Source organism: Diadema antillarum, unplaced genomic scaffold, assembly GCF_040938485.1.
Source record: "Diadema antillarum isolate AM-2024a unplaced genomic scaffold, OU_Dant_1.0 seq00001259_RagTag, whole genome shotgun sequence".
Classification (NCBI taxonomy): Eukaryota; Metazoa; Echinodermata; class Echinoidea; order Diadematoida; family Diadematidae; genus Diadema; species Diadema antillarum.
This window is the reverse complement of record NW_027272042.1, coordinates 450244-474880: the sequence shown is the minus strand read 5'-3', so window position 1 is coordinate 474880 and position 24637 is coordinate 450244. Positions and strand designations below refer to the sequence as shown.

The 24637-nt window shown below is 38.9% G+C and overlaps 1 protein-coding gene across 1 annotated transcript; it reads left to right on the top strand.

The window, feature by feature from the left end:
• The first annotated feature begins 561 nt into the window (after window positions 1-561).
• LOC139745372 (arylsulfatase B-like) lies at window positions 562-23043 on the top strand. The gene is made up of 7 exons (XM_071655765.1): window positions 562-819; window positions 8357-8543; window positions 15549-15742; window positions 16312-16519; window positions 18790-19039; window positions 21370-21524; window positions 22778-23043. The coding sequence occupies exons 1-7, from the start codon at window positions 562-564 to the stop codon at window positions 23041-23043; spliced, it is 1518 nt and encodes a 505-aa protein (XP_071511866.1).
• The last annotated feature ends 1594 nt before the right edge of the window (window positions 23044-24637 follow it).

Sequence of the window (24637 nt, the reverse complement as noted above, 5' to 3'; positions counted from 1 at the left end):
AAAAGGCGCCTCGGCCAAATAAGATCAAATAAGTGACGATGCACTATTACACAGGCGTCATTGTCCAAACATCTGGATGTACTCATTAAGATGCACATAATCAGGTGGCGGCGGGGATGATGGGATCAGAGAAAGACCTTCTTATTAGTCCATGTGTGTATAGTAAGTTTACGATCGGGCTGATGTGAAAACAACTCATGACAGATAAAGTAGCTGGCCATTATGCATCATGAATCCATTGTCTTCCTATCTGTGAGGCAGATCCAGTTTGGCACATATTTGAACTAGTTTTGAGTGGCGGGTTCGAACACTGAATAGAAATAAGTGACCATGACTCTCTATCTCTTGACCCTCCTTGCTCCAACCAACGGGATGGCAGGGAGGCAATGGATTCTTTAAAATATTACTTCCTGTCAAAAAGTTTAGACACACTTTAAAGCAGTAGTGTTGGAGCAGACGGCGGTGTCTTGTGCTTGAGGCATTAATGGTGCATGATTCAGTGCTGACATGACGTGTTGAATTTTCAACATCGACCCACCGAACACCTAAGTCGTTTTAACGATGGACGCCGCTAAACGTGTGTTGGAGCCCCTCTTCTTGCTAACTGCCCTTGCGTCCGTGCATTGCAAGTCACCTCCAAATATAGTGTTCATTCTAGCAGACGACCTTGGCTTCCATGATATCGGTTATCATGATAATAATGTCGTCAAAACACCGAACTTAGACGCACTGGCTGGTGCAGGCGTGAAGCTCGAGAATTACTACGTCCAGCCGATATGCACACCAACCAGAAGCCAGCTCATGAGTGGACGATATCAGGTATCGATATCAGCATGTAACATAATTTGATTTATTTCTTAATCCGCCCAAATGCCTGAGACTAAAAGGATGGTGTAAATTAATTTTTAGCTTCGAATGGGGATCAGATCTTTTGCGAGATAATTAGAAATCACTTATTAATATTGAAATAAAAAATGAAGAACATAAAATTCTAAGAGGAATTCAAGTTTAAGGTTTATCAATTGATGAAAATCGGTTTTGAAACAACTGAGATATCCAAAAGCAAAATAAAACAAAAGTGGTCCTAATAAAAGATGAGTCCCACGTTTTATTTATACTATAGGCCTCTTTGTTTTCGGATATCTCAGCCATTTCAAACCAATTGTTATCATAACTTTGAATGCTTCTTTTATTGTACGTGTATGTTCTTTCATATTTTCTGAGAAAGAAGTTTCTCATTATCTCACTAAAACTCCACCATCCTTTAAAGAAGCTAATGATAACAGCTATCGAGTAAATTCATTTTCAAACTTGAATTATGTTTGTAACGAACGATGCATTCAAAAGCAAGATTCGATATCTTGAGTGAGGCTATAAATTACTCAGTAATTAAGGATCACTGACTCACCTCAAAAAGGTCTTAATAGTTACTTATTGCTAGCGACAGTGATAATAAGTGAAAGCCTGTGGTCATTCCGCACTGTGCACATAATCATCCGCAACTATTTTTCTTTTCTTTTCTGAATCTTTATGAACCCCTTCTGGTTGACAGAGTAATGAAGCAACTCGGAATTTCATGGAATGGATGCTCCATGCATGGTGGTTGGTGATAGTTCCTATTCCATACCGCGTCGGTGTTGGAGCTCGGTTTGACGCTGCTGTTTGGGAGTTAGCACAATCACTAGCACTACCAGCAAACTTGAAATCACCCCATTGTGGCACTGGTGTCAGGGGTGTAAAAGCTCAGTGAACACATTCGGCCTGCAGAATATTCTGTAGGCCGAATGTGTTCACTGAGGATTTACACCCCTGACACCAGTACCACAATGGGTGATTTCAAGTTTGGTGCTAGTGCTGGTGCTAGTGCTAGCTCCCAAGTGGCAGCGTCAAATCGAGCTCAACACCGACGGTCAGATTCAGGCCCGTAGCCAGGATTTTTCAAGGGGGGGGGGGGGTGCGGTCACTAAAAAAATGGACCTTCGGTACCAATACCAATGATGACACACACACACACACACACACACACACACACAATTATATATATATATATATATATATATATATATATTCTTTGGACGACCGAACTACAAAAGTTGTATAAGAATTTGCGCGCGAAGCGCGCCGCAAATTGTGAATTTTAACTGTTTTAATGACGTTTTAAAGTCTCGAGGAAATTTGTATTTTTGTCTGTTGCATGCAATCGCGTTACGGTATTTCATCTAGGAAATAGTAAAAACTCATTTTGGCAGGAAGTTGCAAAGTTTAATTGTGTTCGAGACTCTGCGCGCGTAGCGCGCCGCAAAATTGAGAATAGTGATTTTCCTGGTGTTGTTTTAACTTTTATTTTTTCTATTGTATACCCGCGTTAGCAGGCCTGAAGCCAGGATTTTTAAAGGAAGGGGGGATTGCGTTAATCAACAAAACGGTCCTTTGATACTGTCCCGGGAGGGGTAGCGACAATTAAAAGGTGGACACCATGCTCATACATGGACTTTCAAAATGGCCCCTAAACGAGTAATGATCATATGATTTTTTGGGGCCTTAAAAACAAGTATTCCTTAAATGTTTCCTGCACCCTAAAGAAGTACTTCATCATGATTGAACAATATACCATTTTCCCAAATTTCGGCCTTTTTGATACCCTTTGATTATATACGCTCGTACATCACACTTTCCATCTAATCCGTGAGAAAAAACGACCCCTATTACGCGTTTTCTTTAGCGAGTATGGTCACGGTGTCCACCTTTCAGTTGGAGTTTTCCATCCCATTGGATGCTGTTTGGAAGATGAAACATTCACTTTACTATACAGTATATCAGCCGTTGGTATGCGAGTTTGTCAAAAACGAAAATAAATAAGAAAATTTTTAAAACAAAATGAATTGTAAATGTGAACCATTTATATTTTGCCTCCTTGTGGTAGGATATTTCCAGCATTTCCGAACTTTCAAATAATCATTTTAGATTTAATAATATTAAAGGTAGTAGATCCGATTCGCAAACATCTCCAATATCAGTCAAATGTCATATTAGCCATCATGCTAAGAAGGTTTTCTTTGTGAAATTTGGAGGTCAGTGAAATTCAAAAATTAAACATCCGTTAGCCATTGGAAGAAGTTGAGTGCAAATTCAGACCTCAGGCTTAGTGCTCAGATGTTATCCTATTTGATTTGATCTGTCTTACTGTGCACACATACTGGAATGGTTATTTCTTATTTATTAAAATAATTATAGTAGCATATTTGGTTACTAGCTGTCTCTAAGCATTTTCGAATTTGGGCTGCAAAGAGATTCACTACCTTTAAGTTAGAAGAGAGATAAGTAAATAATGATAAAATAAACAAACAAAAAAGAATGAGTTTCTTTTGCAATACTATCTGACAAACTTTTTACTTTACCATTTTACTTCATAGCTCAGCACTTTCCATTCTCTCTCATACCCTCTTACCCATTACATTTAAATGAAATACAACTAAAATGAGTTTGCGTGCCTGCATAATACTCTTTGGAAATTATAAGTGAGAATGTTCTTAGGTTTTGGCTCACTTTAAAATGAGAACCAATAGAACTGTCACAACATGAGAAAATGTATAAGTAATAATCAACAGTACATTTCCGAATTTGGCCTGCAAAGAAATCCGCTACCTGTAAGTTAGAAAAGAGATTAGTAAATAATGATAAAATAAACAACAAAAAAGAATGAGTTTCTACCGCCGTATCCAGAACAGAGCCTGAAACGGTGCAGGCTCAAGAAATCGTTTGTACTAATACGTCTTGAATTACTGTGTGATACTGTTGACTCAGACTTCTACAAAGCTGTAAGTAAGAATTTTAACCCAATCCGGCTCATTACCTGTGTTTTTTTATGAAAAAGATGAATAAAGAATGTAAATTAAATAACGACGCGTCACAATGCAGTCTAACGCTCTCACAATGTTATCATACATAGGGTTTTTCCCTGACTGTTTTTACTCCGGAGCTCTTGCAATATTCAGGCTTTTGTAATACTATCTGACAAACTTTTTACTTTACCATTTTACTTCATAGCTCAGCATTCTCTCTCATACCCTCTAACCCATTACATTTAAATGAAATACAACTAAATTGAGTTTGCGTGCCTGCATAATACTCTTTGGAAATTATAAGTGAGAATGTTCTTAGGTTTTGGCTCACTTCAAAATGAGAACCAATCGAACTGTCACAACATGAGAAAATGTATAACTAATAGAGAACTGGAGTAAGACAGGCCTTTCATTTTGTTTTGTCTCTCCTGATCGTTCGTAAGAAATGCTAATTCATGACCACCTTTTCACAATTTGATTGGAGCATGCATTCATAATGGAAAATAGTTGACATAATAATCTATCCCCAGGTATTATCATGCCAACATGTACTTATATGTACATGTACTATATCTTTGTGAGACGTAGATATAAAATGTCTCAGGTTTTCGATTATAGTAATTTCGAGGAAATTTCTTTAATTTTTATCATAAATATGTAAACTTGAGGCTATTAGATTTTCATCCACTTACCTCTGTTCCTGTGAAAAAATGCAAGTGTCAACCTCAATGTCATCCACGAATCGCACGTACTCGGGCGGCCAGTGGAAAAAAAAAAAACACCGGTCACACGCGCCAAGGGCCATGGCATGCAGTGCCAATATAATGATAGCTCGCACAAATTGACACATAACATTTGTGTTTGTGTGCATGGGGACGATCCGATGGTTCATACAACAAAAGGGTTTCGTACAATTATTTTTAACATTGTTAAACGTACTCTTCCACATTTACGTAGCATATAATGTGTCTTTATATTTATTTGGATTGTTATCTTGAGAATTGCTAAAAACCGTTATTATGAAAAAGTGGACCTTTCAGAATTTGGGGGGGGGGGGGGGGGGGGGGTGCGTACGCACCCGACGCACCCCCCCCCCCCCCCCCCCCTGGCTACGGGCCTGAGATTAACGAGGCGATACCGATCAAAATTATTGATCACCAGCACTAGGTGTTGGAATTGCAGCACCACGACCTCCGCTGGAATTGCGCGACGGGACGAAAAAAGTGATGGCGCGTGATTACAGTCAAATATTAAAAGGTGTAGCCAAAAGCGCTTAGTTTTAGACACATAGTGAGGAAGACGGATTAAAATACCACAAATTTCATCCATTTCTCAAGATACAACTATCTTAATTGCTCCCAGGCTCAGATTTATGTTACCATGTCTGGAGATTCGTGTTTTTTACGTGGGCGACCACCGAGTGCATTAGCATAGACTTTGCATGTAAAATGTGCATGTTGGAAGTGAACGCGGGTCTCGCACGGCAACGCTAACACCAGCACCGAACTTGAAATGAAGAAAATGATACAGTAATCCCTAGGGGTTAGTGTTAGTCAATAGCTGTGTTCAGAAGAGGGCAGTTTTGGTCGGAGTAACTTCGGAGGAAGTGTTGGAGGAAGATTGGTCTGAGTAACTTTGGAGGATAGGTCGGAGTAGTGCCCGTCTGAACAAGGTCGTGGTAACTTCCTCCGGTCGGAGGAACTTACCACGACCTCTTCCTCCGTCCAAGATACTCCTGAGTTTTCTCAGGAGTATCTCGCTACCACGACTAGCCGGTCGGAGTAAATTGCCCGTGCGGACAAGCCCTCGGAGTATCTCTGAACTTACATACCCTACGACCTAGGTAAAACTTCCGGGTTAAATCGAAATGTTGACATTTTGCGAGTACACGTGCGCGTGTAGTGCAATTCTAACCTAGTCGATCGTGACAAAGAAGCTATTGCTCGGAAATTTCCATCAACAAGAAAGGAGATGACAAATGTCGCTGGTAAAAACAATTGTATGGTTGACGTGCGCGGCGCTACCACTTCCGGAAGTTACACCGACCCTCCACGGTGATCCCCGCGAAGGCCGTGGTGAATTGGTCGGAGTTTCTTCCCACGACCGTCGTGTGGACACAGGGTCCGTGGTAAAAATTTGAATTTTAATTGCTGCGCCATAAGATTTTACTCCGACTAGAAATACGTCTGAACATGGCTATTGGGGAAAAAGCACGTAAATCGCTAACACAAATGGCGGAACTCGGTTCAGCAGACGACATTTAAAGGAGACCTCCGGATAAATAACTTATACTGAAGACAGAGTTTCAGAATTTGTAATAATTGGGATGAAAAAACTTTTGATCCTTAAAGGAGACCTCCGGATAATTTTCAGATGTTTTTCCTTTGAACAACTATAGATTAGTTACACCGAGGACAGAGTTTCAGATTTGTGATAATTGGGATGAAGAATAAGAATATTTTCAAAATTTAGAACAAATTGCAATGAACAAGGATGATGACATGGCAGAGTCACCATGACATTGCTACATTTCTGAAATATGTGAGTCTCCTATGTCATCATCCATGTTCAATTTGTTTAAGGTTTTCCAAAGTACTGTATCTCTGCTCAAGAACTGCAATAAATTACACAAATCTATATATACATGGAGTTGTCGATTTATGTACTTCAACATGATGTGAAATTATGAATATCGTCTGGAATGCCCCTTTAACACCGAGCCGAGCACCAACAACCGGAAATACGTCATAATTTTGAGGTCAATTCCTAACACGAATGGCATCCACTGTCTGAGGCACCACACCACTAACCATCATCCAGTTGCTGAACAGGCTTTGATGAGAAGCAGCGTAGAAGTAGAAGTAGAACACCGACGTGATTTCAAGTTCGGTTTTATCGCCGGTGCTAGTGCTCAGACCACACTAGCACTAGCACCGAACTTGAAATCACTCAATGTCTGTTGGAGAACGGGCACAGCTCTGCCTCATTCTTAGGTATAGACTAGACCTAGGCCTAGTTACAGATTTCCCGTCCAGTTTTGCATTTAGTGCACGAAAGAGTATATAGGTCATCCAATGTTGCCATGGTTTAACCAAAAATAAAAAAATAGTAAATTTCAATCAAAAAATCACATAAGGCAGTCAAAAAGATAAATGGTCATTCGAACTCGCCACAGAAATTAAAGTGTGCAAAGGCGTCGTTCCTATTGGTCATATTACGTGTATTCAGGTTAAGCACGGAAGGATATGTGAATACAATAATAGAGCATTCAATTTCGCCAAAAAGTTTTCGTGTTCAAAACTGAATACAGTATAGTGTATATTTAGCGCCATATTTACATGAATGCAGTATTACGTACATTAAAAAAAAATGCTTACATGTATTGTGATAGCTGATTCATAGATTTGTTTCTTTACAAATGTTGCTGAAAGGGATGGAATAGTTTTGGTTAAGATGGGGAATTCAGATTGCAACTTTTTGCGCGATTATTAGAAAACAAAAATTAAATATTTCAGAGCATACAATTCCGAAAGGAATCCAAAGCTTATTTGATGAAAATCGGTTTTGAAATGGCTAAGGATGTTCAAAAACAAAATAAGACATGACGTGGTCATTTTAAACGATCCACTTCGCGAAGAGTTCTCGACGTCCCACCAGTGATAGTCCACTGGTATCTGGACTACACCAGTAACCGCGGCTATTGTTTATTGCCAGCGAAATTCAAGGGAGCCTGCACGTCTCCGTGGGTCATACCAGGGATGAGATGGAGTTGCAACTCTTCGTAATTCATGCAAACACAATAGTCATGTTTGGGTTGAAGGCGTTACAATGGGATGTCTAGCATTCCACTACGCTTTTAAGTCATGCTCGACACCGCTCTAGTTGCAAGACGAAGTTTGGAGACGAAGAACGCATTTCACCTTTCGTTGAATTACAAGCTTTATTTCACTGTAAATATTTAAATGAAATACTCGAAATGATTTAGAATAGTTTAGGAAAGAATGCAATATCATAAACACGTATTTCTAGTTTCTCCGTAATGCGCAATCGAAATGAAATGAAAATTAGGCCCTCTAAAAAACATAATATTTTTCTATAATGCGCACATTTGCGCATATTAGTTTTCTATTTTTTAATCTGGGATATTTTGATCTTTCAAATATAGTACTCCGCTAAAGCGTGTTCAAGCGTGCTTTTAAACTTTTTGCTTTTAAAATTGTCAGTTTTACACTGCATTTTGATTCGCTGCTCAAATTCAAGGTACACAAATTCATTGTTGCCATCACATTGAAAGAGAGCGAATGAGAGCGCTAGTCCCGATTCTTGATGCTCTTTTGTCAAAGCACCTGGTTTCCACCTGGCGGTGCCGCGCATGACCTCAAAGGAGAGCAGGAGTTGTCTCTCCTTCTCTAGCACCTCCCTTTTCATACTGTACAGCAGAAAACCAAAAAGCTTGAGTGTGTAAATGAATCACAGTAACAAATGTTTTAAATTCTTTGCAATTCTTATAACAGATTCACACTGGTCTACAGCACGGGATCATATGGTCGGCTCAACCAAACTGCCTTCCGTTAGAAGACCCCACCGTCGCCGAAAAACTGCAGGAAGCGGGCTACGCCACTCACGTGGTCGGAAAATGGCACCTGGGGTTTTACAAGCGGGCATGCTGGCCTACCAATCGAGGCTTCAATTCATTTTTTGGTAAACACAGCTGTCACCATAGATGGCAATAATTTGCATTAACGTACCTTCGGAATAACGAACCTATGGAATAACAAACTGTAACCCTTGTATGAACTGCTTTTCCACCTTGGTATAACGTGAGGCAACGTCAACACGAGTAAGAAAGGTAGCAACTTTGGTCCAACGGCAATCTTTCACTGTTGAGCTAACGTTATCGCGACGGCTAAAAGACGTTTAGTCATCGCAAGGAGATCTCAAGAGTTGGAGTTCAAACCGCATGGCTGTAATTATTCAAACAGTTGTCAATAATACCAACATGTAGAAAAGAATTCCAGAGGTGCATTCTGTGCCTTTGCTGATGAGTTAGATGCCGTCTTCTTTCTGAGCAATCTGAAGATTCATTTTGAATGTAAACATAATGCGGACTATATTCTGCGTGTTTATCAAAACGCAATGAAATTTCACTTCATGATAAAGCATATATTGATATATAGCTAAGGTAATAATAATGGCAGGGCCCTCTGGTAGAGCAGTTTCGACACTGAAGAGGTTATCCTTGGTAAATAAGACATTATTATTGTTATTATATAAAACAAAAGTCAATTCTGTCGAGAAATAAACATGTTTATTTATCAAACAAAATTAAATTTTACTTCAGGATAAAGCAACACTGAAGAGGCTATATACCCTGGGTAAAGACATTATTATTATTATCATTATTATTATTATTGTTATTATTATTATCATATAAAACAAAATTCAATCCTGTCCAAAAATTAGTGCAAAAGTGTAAATCAGAACAGTTTTATCATGTGAAAGTGCTGTTGAAAACTGTACCATCCTGAAAAACCTGATTTACAACTTTTAATTCCCACAAATAAATCCAATTTGGACTAATCTTTAAGTATAATAATTTATTGATAGATATATCAAATTAGTGCCCCGGCATGCCTAGTCGAGTAATTTTCATTTTCATTTCAGCATTTTTTTTTTTGGCCCATTTTATATTCTCGCATTCCCGTGTCTTTTACCATTAGGCCTATACAAACCTATCTTTTATAAGTAGGGATTGCGAAAAGTTATAAACCATCACAAATACATAATCATCTTCCGTAGAAAGTGGATGGTGCCTATATACAGTGAGACAGGGGTCAATTGTCTTGCTATCTGCGCGGCAAATCCAGTTTGGTACATGCTTAAAATATTTTCCAGTGGCGGCATCGAACATTTAGCAAAGTAAATAAGACGTTTGTGACTCCCTTCTCTTGAACCTCCTGGGTCATCTTCACGTTTCTGAAGTTAGACCAGCGTACAAGCATGTGTTGGACCAACGCGTTGGCCCTACGTTGCAACGTAGGGCCAACATAGTACTAGGTGTTATGTATTATCTATAAGGAGATCAAGTCACCTGAAGACCAATGTAGACTCCAACAGGATCTAAATGATGTCATTGCCTGGGAAAAGAAATGGGAAATGAATTTCAACAAATCCAAATGTTACTCTATGAGTGTTACACACAAACGCAAACCTCCCAAGTTCACATACAAGATGAAAGATATGCCCCTTGCTGAAGTGGAACACTACTCATATCTGGGAGTCGAGATATCTAAAGATCTTACCTGGTCGCGTCATATACACAAAATATCCCTTACGAAAAAGTCCTGTGGTACTCCTGTGGTAATTACCACAGGACGGTACCACAGGACAGTACCACAGGAAAGTACCACAGGACAGTACCACAGGACAGTACCACAGGAATTGTCCTGTGGTATTTTGGGACATACCACAGGACAGTACCACAGGAATTCCTGTGGTATTTTGGGACGTACCACAGGGCAGTACCACAGGACTGGTACCACAGAACAGTGCCACAGGACAGTACCACAGGAATTCCTGTGGTATTTTGGGACGTACCACAGGGCAGTACCACAGGAATTCCTGTGGTATTTTGGGACGTACCACAGGGCAGTACCACAGGACTAGTACCACAGAACAGTACCACAGGAACCTGTCCTATGGTATTTTGGGACAGGACCACAGGTCGATCATTACCACACAGCATTACCACAGGGCAGTACCACACAGCATTTCCATGGTACCACAGGAGAGTACCACACAGGATAGATCGAAAAAAAAAATCTGGGAGAATTTTAGCCACACATATCAAGGAATATTCCTGATAGGTGAGTGATGGATCTCAGGACAATCATGGCCCTACTTAATAACCTGTCCTACTCCTAACATATAACCTCAAACGAGAGTCTAATGGCCAAGTGCCAATCTAGTCCTATAATAGATCTATATAGTCATATTCTATTCCTAGGTAGCCATCGACCGTATCAGTACATATATATATGGCCGTCTATCCGTAAAGCATTAAGGCATGGTTACTAACTCGATTATACTTTATTATCAAGATATGAAATTACACTTTCATAACAATATCTATGATATTGGGAATAACATAACATAATTAGACAATCTTTCATAAAGTTCAAAGTAAGTTCCATCATTAATACTTTGACTTTTTAAGTCATATATGTATTTTCTAAAATCTAGAGTGCTTTTATGAATATTCATGAGCTATGTAAAAATTTGTACCACAGGAGTACCACAGGAGTACCACAGAAGTCCTTATGAAATTTCTCATGCTTTACATCAGCACTTTCACTAAATAGGTAATACTGTAGGAGTATAGGACAGGATAAGTAATGGCAAATCAATTGTTATAGTTCGCAGCATAACTCATCTATCAATTAATTGAGGAATATTAATATGTGCTTTTTTGTTTGTATTTTTGTTATAAATTTCAGTTGATTCTGCCTTACAATTTTCCTGTGTGGTACTCCTGTGTGGTACTGCTGTTTGATATTCTCCTGATGTGATAGTCCTTTGGTATAAAATGTTAAGAAAAAAAAAAGAATACCCTGTAGCATTTTTCTGTGGTACTTAATTATTTAATTTGCTGTGTGGTACTTCTGTGTGGAATAGCACCATATTATGATTTTCCTGTGGGATTTTGGACAGTTCCTGTGGTACTCTCCTGTGGTATACATCGAAAATTACCACAGGAATTCCTGTCGTACTGTCCTGTGGTACGTCCCAAAATTCCACAGGACAATTCGTGTGATACTGTCCTGTGGTACTATCCTGTGGTACTTTCCTGTGGTACTGTCCTGTGGTACTGCCCTGTGGTACTGCTCTGTGGTACTGTCCTGTGGTACGTCCCAAAATACCACAGGACAAGTCGTGTGGTACTGTCCTGTGGTACTTTCCTGTGGTACTGCCCTGTGGTACTGTCCTGTGGTACGTCCCAAAATACCACAGGACAAGTCGTGTGGTACTGTCCTGTGGTACTATCCTGTGGTACTTTCCTGTGGTACTGTCCTGTGGTACTGTCCTGTGGTACGTCCCAAAATACCGCAGGACAAGTCGTGTGGTACTATCCTGTGGTACTTTCCTGTGGTACTGTCCTGTGGTACGTCCCAAAATACCACAGGACAATTCCTGTGGTACTGTCCTGTGGTATGTCCCAAAATACCACAGGACAAGTCGTGTGGTACTGTCCTGTGGTACTTTCCTGTGGTACTTTCTTGTGGTACTGTCCTGTGGTACTGCCCTGTGGTACGTCCCAAAATACCGCAGGAGAAGTCGTGTGGTACTGTCGTGTGGTACTATCCTGTGGTACTTTCCTGTGGTACTGCTCTGTGGTACTGTCCTGTGGTACTGCCCTGTGGTACTGTCCTGTGGTACGTCCCAAAATACCACAGGACAAGTCGTGAGGTACTGTCCTGTGGTACTATCCTGTGGTACTGTCCTGTGGTACGTCCCAAAATACATGTACCACAGGACAATTCCTGTGGTACTGTCCTGTGGTACTATCCTGTGGTACTTTCCTGTGGTACTGTCCTGTGGTACGTCCTAAAATACCACAGAACAAGTCGTGTGGTACTGTCCTGTGGTACTATCCTGTGGTACTTTCCTGTTGTACTCTCCTGTGGTACGTCCCAAAATACCACAGGACAATTCATGTGGTACTGTCCTGTGGTACTGTCGTGTGGTATACGTCCCAAAATACCACAGGACAATTTGTGTGTATACTGTCTTGTGGTACTGTCCTGTGGTACTTTCCTGTGGTAATGTCCTGTGGTACTGCCCTGTGGTACATCCCAGAGTACCACACGAGCCTGTGACACAGTACCACACAGTTCCTGTGTTAACATATATTTGTGTGGTACATTGTGTGGTACCAACCAGTACCACAGGGAGTACCACATGAGCCTGTAAAACAGTACCACACAGTTCCTGTGGTAACATTTATTTATGTGGTACATTGTGTGGTACTGACAAGTACTACAGGGAGTACCCTACAAGCCTGTGGTACAGTACCACACAGTTCCTGTGGTAACATTACAAGTGTGTGGTACATTGTGTGGTACCGACAAGTACCACAGGGAGTACCACAGGACTTTTTTTGTTAGGGATGCAACAAGGCAAACAGCATGCTGGGGCTCTTGAGAAGAAACATTCACTGCTGTCTTCCTGAAGTTAAGTCAATTGCTTATAAATCACTGGTACGCCCAAGATTGGAATACTGCCATGCCATCTAGGATCCTTACCACAAGGTACACATATCATCAATTGAAAAAATCCAAAATAGAGCTGCACGATTTGTAACCAGCAATTACAACAGAGAAACCAGCTCGTCTTCCCTGGTCCAAAGACTTGGATGGGAGACCCTTGAAGACCGTCGTATTAGAGCCAGACTTACAACCATCTACAAAGAAACCCATGGACTGATCCCAAACAATGTAGAGAAATTCACCCACAAAGGAAACTATCATACTCGTCGACTTCATGGAGAATTTTCCTATGAGAGGCCTAAATTCAGTAAGGATTTCAGTAAGTATTCCCTCTACACTCGCACTATTCCAGAGTGGAATCTACTACCAGATAGTGTGAAAACGGCCCACAACCTTGACAAGTTTAAAGCAGATCTATTAGATATAGATGGGTTTAGCATAACCCAAAAAGCACACTTCAAGATTTAATTGTTGCTGCTGCAAATGACCTCAACCACTGTACCGTGATAGCCCACCAGGGCGTTGTGTGCAGTATACAACCAGAACCAGAACCAGAAAAACATTTCCCACTTTTGATGCTGAATAGTTTGAAAACTATATATCAGATAAAACTGTAATTGATATGAGTAACAGGTGAATAATGTACAGTTTAGTTGGATGTGATTTGAATATGTAAACCTATATCAGTTTCATGAAATCCATGATTAATTTCAAAGTTAAGTTCCAGATTTTGGTCAAATTGTAACCCTTTGTACAAAACCTGAACTTTACAGGAATTTATGATTTGTAAGTGAGTGTGTACTTACAATGACCCTATAAGCTCTGCTCCAAGGCACATGAATGCTTCATTAATTATTCATGAGGGAATGCCCTGGGCACTGCTAGTCTAAATTCATGGCAAAGGTTGAAATGCATGCACATGAAAAAAGTAAGCACATGTTTCCATGTGCTTGCATACACTACATTTCAGGATGAATAAAGACTAGCTGTGATAGTGGAATTTCTCATGAATATGAAATAGAGCATCCGAACACTGGCCATTGTTCAGGACCATTGTCTGGGTGTCAACTACACACTCCCATACACACCAATTGACTTCCGTGCAAAGTTAAGGTTTTGTACAGAGGGTTGAAAATAGAGCACAACCTGAAACCTAACTGACAAATATAAATGTTTAATTTAATGAAACTGAATCATACTTTCATTTTATAATTGCCTCCAACCAAATTGTACACTACTCAGCTATTGCTCATATCAATGTCAGTGTTACCTGATGTATAGCTTTTGAACTATTAAGGATCAAAAACGTTTTTTGTAACACCTATATATAGCTATACAGGTTGTCATGACCAATGACCAATGACAATAGGCGTTTTCACATCAGCCCGATAAAAATCCAAGCTGGAGATATTTTTTTATGTCCCAAGTCAGGAAAATAGCTCGCTATTTCGAAACATCGGGCTGATGTGAAAACGCCTATCGAGACCATTTCAAAAGAGAGGAAGTTTACAGAATGAGAGAGCTGTTTATCAGGAAAGCAGTTCATTCGATGATTTGACAAAACTGAGTAAGCCTAAGGACTGTTCAGTAATGGTTGAGGTGGGGATTCATGTTCTGAACATTCTTAAGTGAGATAATGAGAAACTTATGAAATATGAAAGAGCATGTATAATTTTAAGAAGGATTCAACGTTTATTTGATGAAAATTGGTTTTCAAGTGGCTGAGATGTCCAAAAATGTGATGTCCAAAAAAGTGATAATAATAAAAGGCGACAGGCCACGCCTTTTATTATGATCTCTTTGTTTTACCTTATTTTTGGATATCTCAGCCATTTCAAAGCCAATTTTCATCAAATAAACTTTTGATACCCCTTAGAATTGCATGCTCATTGACATCACATAGAGTGGTTTTTGAATATCTCGCAAAACGTTAAAAGCTAAATCCTCACCTCCACCAGCACTGTACACACCCTTTAAATTATGACTGGAGAATATAAGCATTGTCATGTCTTCAAGCAGTGTCTATAATGTATGTAATACACGTAGGAGTCGAGACACAGTTCCTTTGATGATATTTTTTTCCTTCTGCTTTCTGATTACTTACCGTGTGTTTACCCTAAACGTTCTATGTGGTGTTCTTTGAAAAATATTGAATAAGAGCCCGAAACCATGCTTTGTGTCTGCAAAACTAAAATAAATTCAATATTGCCGGTACAGCGGGTATTGATAAATAACAGTATCTTATTGTTCTTGTTTCATGTCATTTTACTCTGCATTCTGCTTTCGAAGTGTTATAAAGATTATATGTGTATAGAAAAACTGTTTAACGTCTTCTTCTTCTTCTTTTTGTACCAACACTTCTTCTGCAAGTTTGGAAATTAGTACTTAATATTCCGGATTTGTCAGGGTAAATATTGTTTAATTTCGGATATTAATCCAGGATTTTTAGGAGGAAATCAAGGTTACAGCAACCACATAAGTCGTGGTGGAGGTCCATATAGGTTCGCAAAAAACTGGCAAGGACTCGACCTGAGGGACAATCTCCAGCCAGCCAAGAATTATTCAGGGATCTACTCAACACATCTCTTTGCCATGCGAGCCCAAGATGTCATCAGGCAACATGATAGAAGTATGGTGAGTGCCTTCCACTGAACACGCACCTCTACGTTAAAGAAGTTTGTGTATGATTCAATTCTGGTTTACATCAATACATTATCAGCGTGCCACAGGTGTACACATTCCTACTTGCGAAAGCCAACTCAAATGTGCTGCAAACATTTTACGTATACCTTTGCTTTAGAACTGCAATTCAAACATAAGAAGTCAATGAAAATCATTGTGTGACAAACGTATCTCATAGTTCATCCAATTAATAACCATATTCTACGTTTATTTTTGTATTTTTACTGTCTTAAAGATGTCTGTGTTCTCATGACGGGTCGCAAAATGATATATATTATATATATATATATATATATATATATATATATATATATATATATATATATTTCATAAAATGCATTTCTGGGATGTATTTAATCATTGCCTGATGATTGCCCCTAAATGAAGGTGGCATGAAACTCCGAGTAGCAATAAAATACAGATGAACCTGCTGTCAACCGAGAGAACTTGTTCCAATACTTCTATATATACATTATATTTAATAATAATCCTTTTTTTCAAATCTAAATTCCATCTTACAGCCACTCTTTCTGTATGTACCGTTCCAAGCTGTCCACGGTCCCCTAAAAGTGCCGAAAAAGTATGAACAGCAGTACGCAAATGTGTCCATCAGAAGTCGACGTGTTTATGCTGGAATGACAACTTGTATGGACGAGGCTGTCGGTAACATTACCAGCACCCTAAAAGAGCAAGGCCTTTGGAACAATACAGTTCTTGTTTTCTCAACGGGTAATGTACATACTTTCTGAATAACATTTTACAGTGGAACCTCGTTGTAAGAGGTCGAAATATATAACAACGTTCTCTTGTAACAGGGAAATTTTATTTATCCCAACTCTTGTGTTTGTACCAATCAATGAGAACGTACTTTCTCGTTGTACAGTCCGACCTCTCCTATCCGGACATGACGGGGCCGGCGCTCATCCGGATATGGGAGACTCAATGTTTAAAGGGAAAGTAAACCCAAAGAGCAATGTGGATTGAGTGAAAGCAGTAATATTAGTAAAACACATCAGTGAAAATTTGAGGAAAATCGGGCAATCGATGCAAAAGTTATGAATTTTTAAAGTTTTGGTGTTGCAACTGCTGGGTAAGGAGACTACTAGAGGTTATGACGCATGAGTGGACTACAATATAAAGAAAATAAAAGGGGAATTCAATGAAAATTTATTTTTCATGAAAATTACACATTCCATCAAATTGATACTGACATATGTTAGGGGTAGCACTTATTCCCCCTGTTTTCTGAAAGCTGTTAGTCAAGAACTTTTTCATTTTGCTGGAAAAGTGAAATTTTGTGGAATTCCTTTTATATTTTCTTTATATTGTGGTCCTCTCGTACGTCATAACCTCTATTAGTCTCCTCATCCAGCGGTTCCAACACCAAAACTTTAAAAATTCATAACTTTTGCATCGATTGTCCGATTTTCCTCAAACTTTCACTGATGTGTTCTACTTATGTTACTGCTTTTACTCAATCCACATTGCTCTTTGGGTTTGTGTTCCCTTTAATTTACGCAGCTGTCTACCCAATGGTGGCCACATGTAGACCTATAACATATATCAATTTTGCGTGAACATGTCACGTCCTTTTCTGATAATTTGCTCAATGAACGATCGCTTGTACAGAGCCCTGATTGAATGAAAAGTTTTCTATGTTCTTGCTGTGATTTGGGGGAATCAATGTCTGAATACATGTTATAAGATGAAACTTTGATGTGAATTATAATCATGTGAACTATGTTTGGAATATACATGTGTAGTATGTGATTCATATGAGTTTTGCGGGAATTTTGGAGTTTGGAATCACCCGTTTTTCCGTAATCATGGTAATTGTTAGATCGGAGAGGTCGGACTGTATTGAGATTCCGCAGTAGCTCAATCCCTTGTATAATGATAAACGGCTTGTTGATACTGTGCTCACCGGGTATCAGAAAACAAAGCTGCGTAAAGCATGAATCCATTTGTGATGGATCAAACAACACAAAGAAAAAGGGCAGATTGAAAGACTCGTGTGTACACTTGATATAAGTTTTTTCTTTCTTCGAACCTGGTAAAAGTCGTCATGCACTCTCTATATTCAGAAGTCAAATCTATATCTGGATGAGGATAAGTCGTAGTAGACGGAATATTCCATCTGCATGAGGTATACACTATAGTAATCAACATATTAAGTGTTCTTCCTTTTCATCATGGAATTTTCTTTGACTTACAAAATGTTGGCCTGAACCGAGCTCATTATGTCTTGTTTCCATAACCTTATGCGAGGGATTGCAGCAATAGAGAGGATAGTATAGAAGAAAGAGATAAAAAAGGAAGTCGACAATGATCTCCAAATTGATAATGCCGGGTTTTTCGGGAAATATAGATTACTGTAGTAGTATGTCCCTGGTTAGAATTAGGTTGCTTAAGTTACAGGGTTGCGTTGGTTTGAGTTTGTAAGAGAACAAACCAGAAGCTAAATGTCTCTTTTCAAAGCAATAAGTGCAAAAGAGATATTTTTTCTTTTATTTTAAAGGAATAGAAATCCACTAAATATTAAGCGCCTAGCACCTCCTTGGTTACAGCAAATTTCGAGGAGTGTGTCCAGTCTGCATAACATCAGACTGACTAACGTACTGACAAGAACTGACCAATAATTGAAAGAGAATCAGAATCTTGGATCTCTTAAAAAGAGTTGCCAATTTCAAAACCAGTCATAGATATAAGACACGCTAAAGTTCTGCAACCAGAATAATGTATGGTATAGGCCTATCACTTACTTTGGGCTGGTATATGTAAAAGACAATGAACGAAAGAATACTAGTAACTGATCAACTCTGCCACATGAAAAATTTACGATGTATATCAAAAATTGTGATTAAAGAGATTGTTATTACTAATCCGCAAACATTTTGTTTTTAGGACTTGATGGGTCTCTGGAAAGCATCTGATCCAAGCAGGGAGATGAGACAAGTGACAATAACAGAATGGCTTTATAACTTGTGTCATTTTAATAGACAATGGCGGAGATACCAACAAGGGTAGCAGCAACTGGCCCCTGCGTGGGGGGAAGGGTTCCCACTTTGAAGGGGGAATCCGTGCTGTAGGCTTTGTGTCCAGCCCCTTACTGCCGGCCGACGTGAGAGGCACCATCAGCAGGGAGTTGATCCATGTGAGTGACTGGTTCCCAACTCTAGTCCAAGGATTGGCAGGGCATAGCCTGAATGGCACGAACTTGGATGGATTCAACGTGTGGAATACTATAAGGTATACATGAACTCTATTTTGCCCATATTTTATAGTTGTTTTTCAAACGATTTGTTGAGCTCAACAGCGCTTTATTACACATTATCAGTGCGGTATCTGGAGTTAGAGTAGTATTCTAAATCCCTGAATTTAATAACAACGCTAAATGTAATATCAACCCTAAATACCAGGCATTTTAACCTTAAATGAAATAAGTGTACAAAAAAAGCTGCTGAAAACTGCATATCCAAAAAAGGCGAGCCAATGGAGTAAAATGGAGTCAAAAGGGCCTGAGCTTTCGATCCTTTATAGCAGAATCTTCGTCAGAGGCAACCAGTTTGTCATTTTGCGTCTGACAAGATTCTGCTAGGATCGAAAGCACAGGCCCTTTTGAATCCATCTTAAATGAAAGACACGTACTGTAGAACCTATACCATAAATTTATTCTTCAGTTCAAACCATTCATGGGATACTTCATGGTATTATAACTCACGGGTGCGTACAATATTCTAGCTGTACTGACACCTTGCTGACTAGCACATCAGTTACATGTGATTGATCCTTTCACCGTTCACCATCCCTGCTGAAATGAACACATTGTCCCACATTGTGTTCACACAGTCGACTGTGTGAAAATTTCTTTGTGTAAATGCTCGAATTTAACAGTGTAAAGGTTATTTCACTCTGTTGTGAAATTTTCCACGGGGTATTCACATGGTGATGTTCTGTTTCACTGTAAATTGATGATTCACAATGTAATCAGACTATTAAAATGTTTGAGTTCAACAGTGTGAAGAGATTTCACTTTCAACTGTGTTTAAAAAATGTGTTTCACATTGTGTTTTACATTGTTTTTCACATTGTGAGACATTGTGTTCCTTCCAACAGGGATAGGCGATCGCTTTCAACTCGACTTGACTTCACTAACAGCCATGATCGAAGTAGGCCTTATTGTAGAGAAAATTAAATGCGTTGTTCAAATCAAAGTTCCATTTTTACTATGACAGGAAAGTGTATTAGTTCAGTGTCACCTTTACTACGCACCGAATTATACTCGCATTATCTAAAGACTGTCTAAAGTGTTCACATAGCATATGTCCTATACGTAAGTTGCCTACATGGCAAACTGCGATATTCATCACGTTCATAAATAAACGTCAACCAGCTACCTTATTGCTTCCCACTTAGCTTGTTCGAACCAAGATACAAGATTAAAGATTCATATTTGACCGCCATGCTCTGTGTAAGTTTTATCTTTTTGTACATTCAAGCTGTATATCATTTATTATTTTAGTTTGTTATGTTTGATGCATTCTTGTTCATTAAAAATACAAATTAGAATGTGACCTCTAATCACACATGGAAAAAGCCTGCTATTATAATGTACTGTTGTATATATATATATATATATATATATATACTTCTTTTTTTTTGGGGGGGGGCAATATATACACAAAATCGGCATGGTCTGTTTATTGCTATGTACAACTAGATATCCTTGATTTGTTACTTTGTGTGTTTCATATTAATACTTGTTGCCTTGTTAATATGTTGCAGGGCCCCCTTAAATAAGTGGATATAAACCACTGACGGGGCCACCTTGTCTTCAGAGTACTGATTAAAGATATAATAATAATACACTATGATGGCACCTTTTGTTTTAAGTGAGTTATCTAGATGTTAGTGGGGAGAAATGTATGACGTTTACGGTGGATGTGTATATCCGGGGTTGAATTGCATTATTCTGAGTTGTCTCCTGTTTTAACATTCAGGATTAAGATAGGGTTGGCATGGTGATTACATTTAGGGTGAAAATGCATAACATCTAGGGTGAGGATGTTTTACCACTGAGGTTTCATATTTTGCGTAATCATATTTAGAGAGGATACAGCTCCAACTCCAGATGCAGTCCTGAGTGATATTGTGTTGTAAAGTGCTTTTGAGATCCACAAAGGGTTTGGAAAGCAACAATCCATGGAAATTAAGGTACATGTATTTCAGATCATATCAATATGAATTCAAGTCAGTCATTATTGTTTTGCATGTCCCCAACGTTTAGAACATTCATTTTGCAAATTTGTTGCCAAAACATAATCCCACCATGATAGGATATGTTTATCATCATACTGGAGATAATTATATTCAGGGCCCTACGCTACAACATGATAAACATAATCTTAATGACGGTGTATGAAAAACTTTTCACTATGCACCTATACAATGAACACTCTTCTTGGAACTCGATATGTGTTATAAGATTTATTCATGCCAATTTGCACATTCATCATGATCATTGTGTCATTGTTTCACTTATTATCTATATTTGAATCAATTCTGTGTTGAATCAACAGTAGCAGACTCCCTTCACCTAGGGAAGAACTGGTATATAACATCGACCCCATGGGGCACCGGCCGGAGGTGTGCAACGACACAAGGTCAAAGTTCAGCACGTACATCAGAGCAGCTATCCGATACAAAGACTGGAAACTAATTACTGGATTTCCAGGTACATAAGGATATGGTTATTCGTGTATTAGTGATCGCGGATTCTGATTGGTCAAGTCACTAAAGGCATTTATCCTGTATTTCGTTAAAATGAGGATATCGCCCTGATGTATTTCGTGTTCTGAAATGTGCCTTCATGCAGTGAATATAGACTGTCTTTGTATAGAATATTACAATTCATCGATGTTTATTATCCTACAGGCTAGTGAAGGTAGCATTTCATTTTGGCCTGGTTTCTCCCTTTGACCTAGTTAGGCAGGACTTCACTAGTTGTTGCTATAGAAAGAAATGTTAGAGCCTCGGACAAGCTTTGTGGTCGCTTTGTGGTGTTCCGTACACATATTTATTTATCTATTTACCTCATGTTATTTCACATTCCATCATTCTATAAGTGAAAAATAAGTGCATTGAGCAAAGAAAATGTTCTTTGCTCGTTTTGTTTTACTTATAAATCATATATATTTCTGGTCAATTTCCCTTTGTTTGCATTTAATTCTTAATTTTGTGAACGAAAAAGGTATAACAACATTATTTTCTAGTTGATTATACAACAACCTTGATGAACCAAACATACATGGAATTGGAGTAGGCCTACATTACTGAGACGGCAAATTAACAATCTGGTTGAGCATTTGTGCACAAAGTAGTTGCCCCAATTCGTGGAGAAAACAGGAGCTACTGCACACTTCTGAACAATTTACATGTTCCTATTCATTTATCTGCTACAGGTTATTTCACAAGTCTTTACTTGGTCATCGAAAAAGTGTAACATGATATATTGATTTCCAGTTGATTGTAAAACAACCACCTCATTCCCACTGAAAGATGGAGAGCTCAATTTTAAAAAAGATATCAGAAAACATTGGAGTATATTTGACGACACTTGGACATAGTTATGTAAAGTTTGGCAGATGTGTCAGGTAACTAAAATAGTCCAGCACATTATCATCCTTTCTCTTTCTATGCATTGCATTGTGATAGATGCGCGAGCGTTTTAAGAAAGAATTTCTGGGCATGGAAGGCAAATACGTCTAACCGACAGTGTAATGAAAGAGCTTTAGAATTACTTCGTGAAGGTGAAGATTTACATGGTGGTGTCGTTAACAAAGATTGGGTTACGGTTCATCCTGTGGTAAGTCCTGCAAAGGACTATTGGAAGAGGAGATATTAAAGTAAGTGAAGAGGGAGAGGTAGGAAAGGAGAGGCGAGATGGAGTGTAAGCGATTTTTTTTTTTTCACCCCAATCTGCTGCAGGAAGCTCGAGATGGATACCCCCAGCAGAGTCGGGCTTGGCACCCATTATCCCGGACACTCCAAAGGGAAAATGTGTCTGGCTCTTCAACATTACAGGTGACCCCTACGAACGCCTTGACCGCTCCAGCGAGCAGGTAGAGGTTGTCGACTTTCTTCTAGGGCGACTGCAGCATTACCAGGAGACCGCCGTCCCGGTGCGATTTCCAGATGGCGACCCGGACGCCAACCCCGCCCTGCATGATAACGTTTGGGACAGCTGGGAGTGACCTCTCTTTAATCATTGAGGTAGACAGGTCCATTAAAGTAGAGGTATCATTTAGTACAGAAGACATCACGTGAGGCTGATATGCCATTGAGGGAGAGATGTCACACGCCCTGTCATATTCTATTAATAGGTCTCCACCGAGGCTGACATGATTAGTTGTTTTTTTCATTAAACCTAACGGGCCACTTCTGATTTAATCTATATATTGGCACGAATTGATACTTTATTAATTGACATGCAACCTGATATCTACTAAATACATGTGCACATTCTTTGACTTTGATCTCACTTGTATCTATCAAATGTATAGATGTAGAATTGGCAGGTACATGAAATCTTGACACCTGCTTGATCGTCTTCATTTTGTGTTATCATGAACCAATACTTTATATGTATGTAAATCAATTACCTGTTTCCAAGAATTACCAGTTAGATTCACATTTTGCTGGATAACTTCGTTCAACTGACTTTGTGTCATATCTATATATGTATGAAAATGAAAAAAGAACCAAAATCAAAGTAAGAACAATATATTCTAACAGTACTCCAAACAGTACCTTTTTTAATGATGTTTATCACGATTCATTTTTGCATTTACGTCAGAAATGCGTTCTCAAAGAAAACTGAATTGTTGGGCACTAGGTGTCTTTCTGTGAATCAAATCAGCCAATTTGTATGCATGTGTGGGGAATCATTAGAGCCGTGTAAATAAGAACTTTTGTCGATATTGTTGATCCTTGCTTGACAGTCAATCAGTCATGCATTATCTTTCAAACACTTCTGTGATGCACACCAGAAAACAAGGGAGAGAGGGAGTTCATTTGCGAAAATATGTTGTATACTTTCCTGAAGTTTCTGAAACTTCAATAAGTCGTCTCAGAATTTCAGAGACTTGAAGATCAGAGAGGTGACTGAAATCAGGAATATCCGAATTCTCTCTTGCGTAATGTTATCACCAGTCGATGTTGAGATAATTTGTCAACATTGTGCAAAAGAAAAAAACCAACCCAAAAAAACCCCACTTATATGACTGCTATATGAGATGATGCGTCCTGCTCTTCTAAATTAAACATTTATCTTATCTCAAAATTGTACATAGTGGAACAGTAAAACGTCAAAACTCGACACAGCTGATGCATTGACAATCAGAGTATCTACCTAAATCATATATACATAAAAATGTTACTTCGCATGAAAAATAAAGAGTTAAAAGGGTCTATAATTTCCCGTAGAGAAATGTAAATTTCATGCAAAGGCTTCGGTAGCTGCTAATGATAAAAATTCGCCTCAAGTCTCGCCTTTTAGCGCGTAAAAATTACATTTGTAAAACAGGCATGCATATTGAACTATTATTCAAGTTTACACATGTACAATGTATACACTAAGTCTTACACTTACACTCTGACATAACCACACAGACATGCATTTGCACTTGCGCATTTTCCGATACAACCACTCTATACACAACCACACAAACATAATATGCATTTGCACTTACACACTTTCCGATATTGTCTGCATGAATTAGCTTTCATAGGAACCTGAGGTTTTAGTGCTTACCCAAGTTTTTCTTTTCTTTTTTTTTAGGCAAAAAG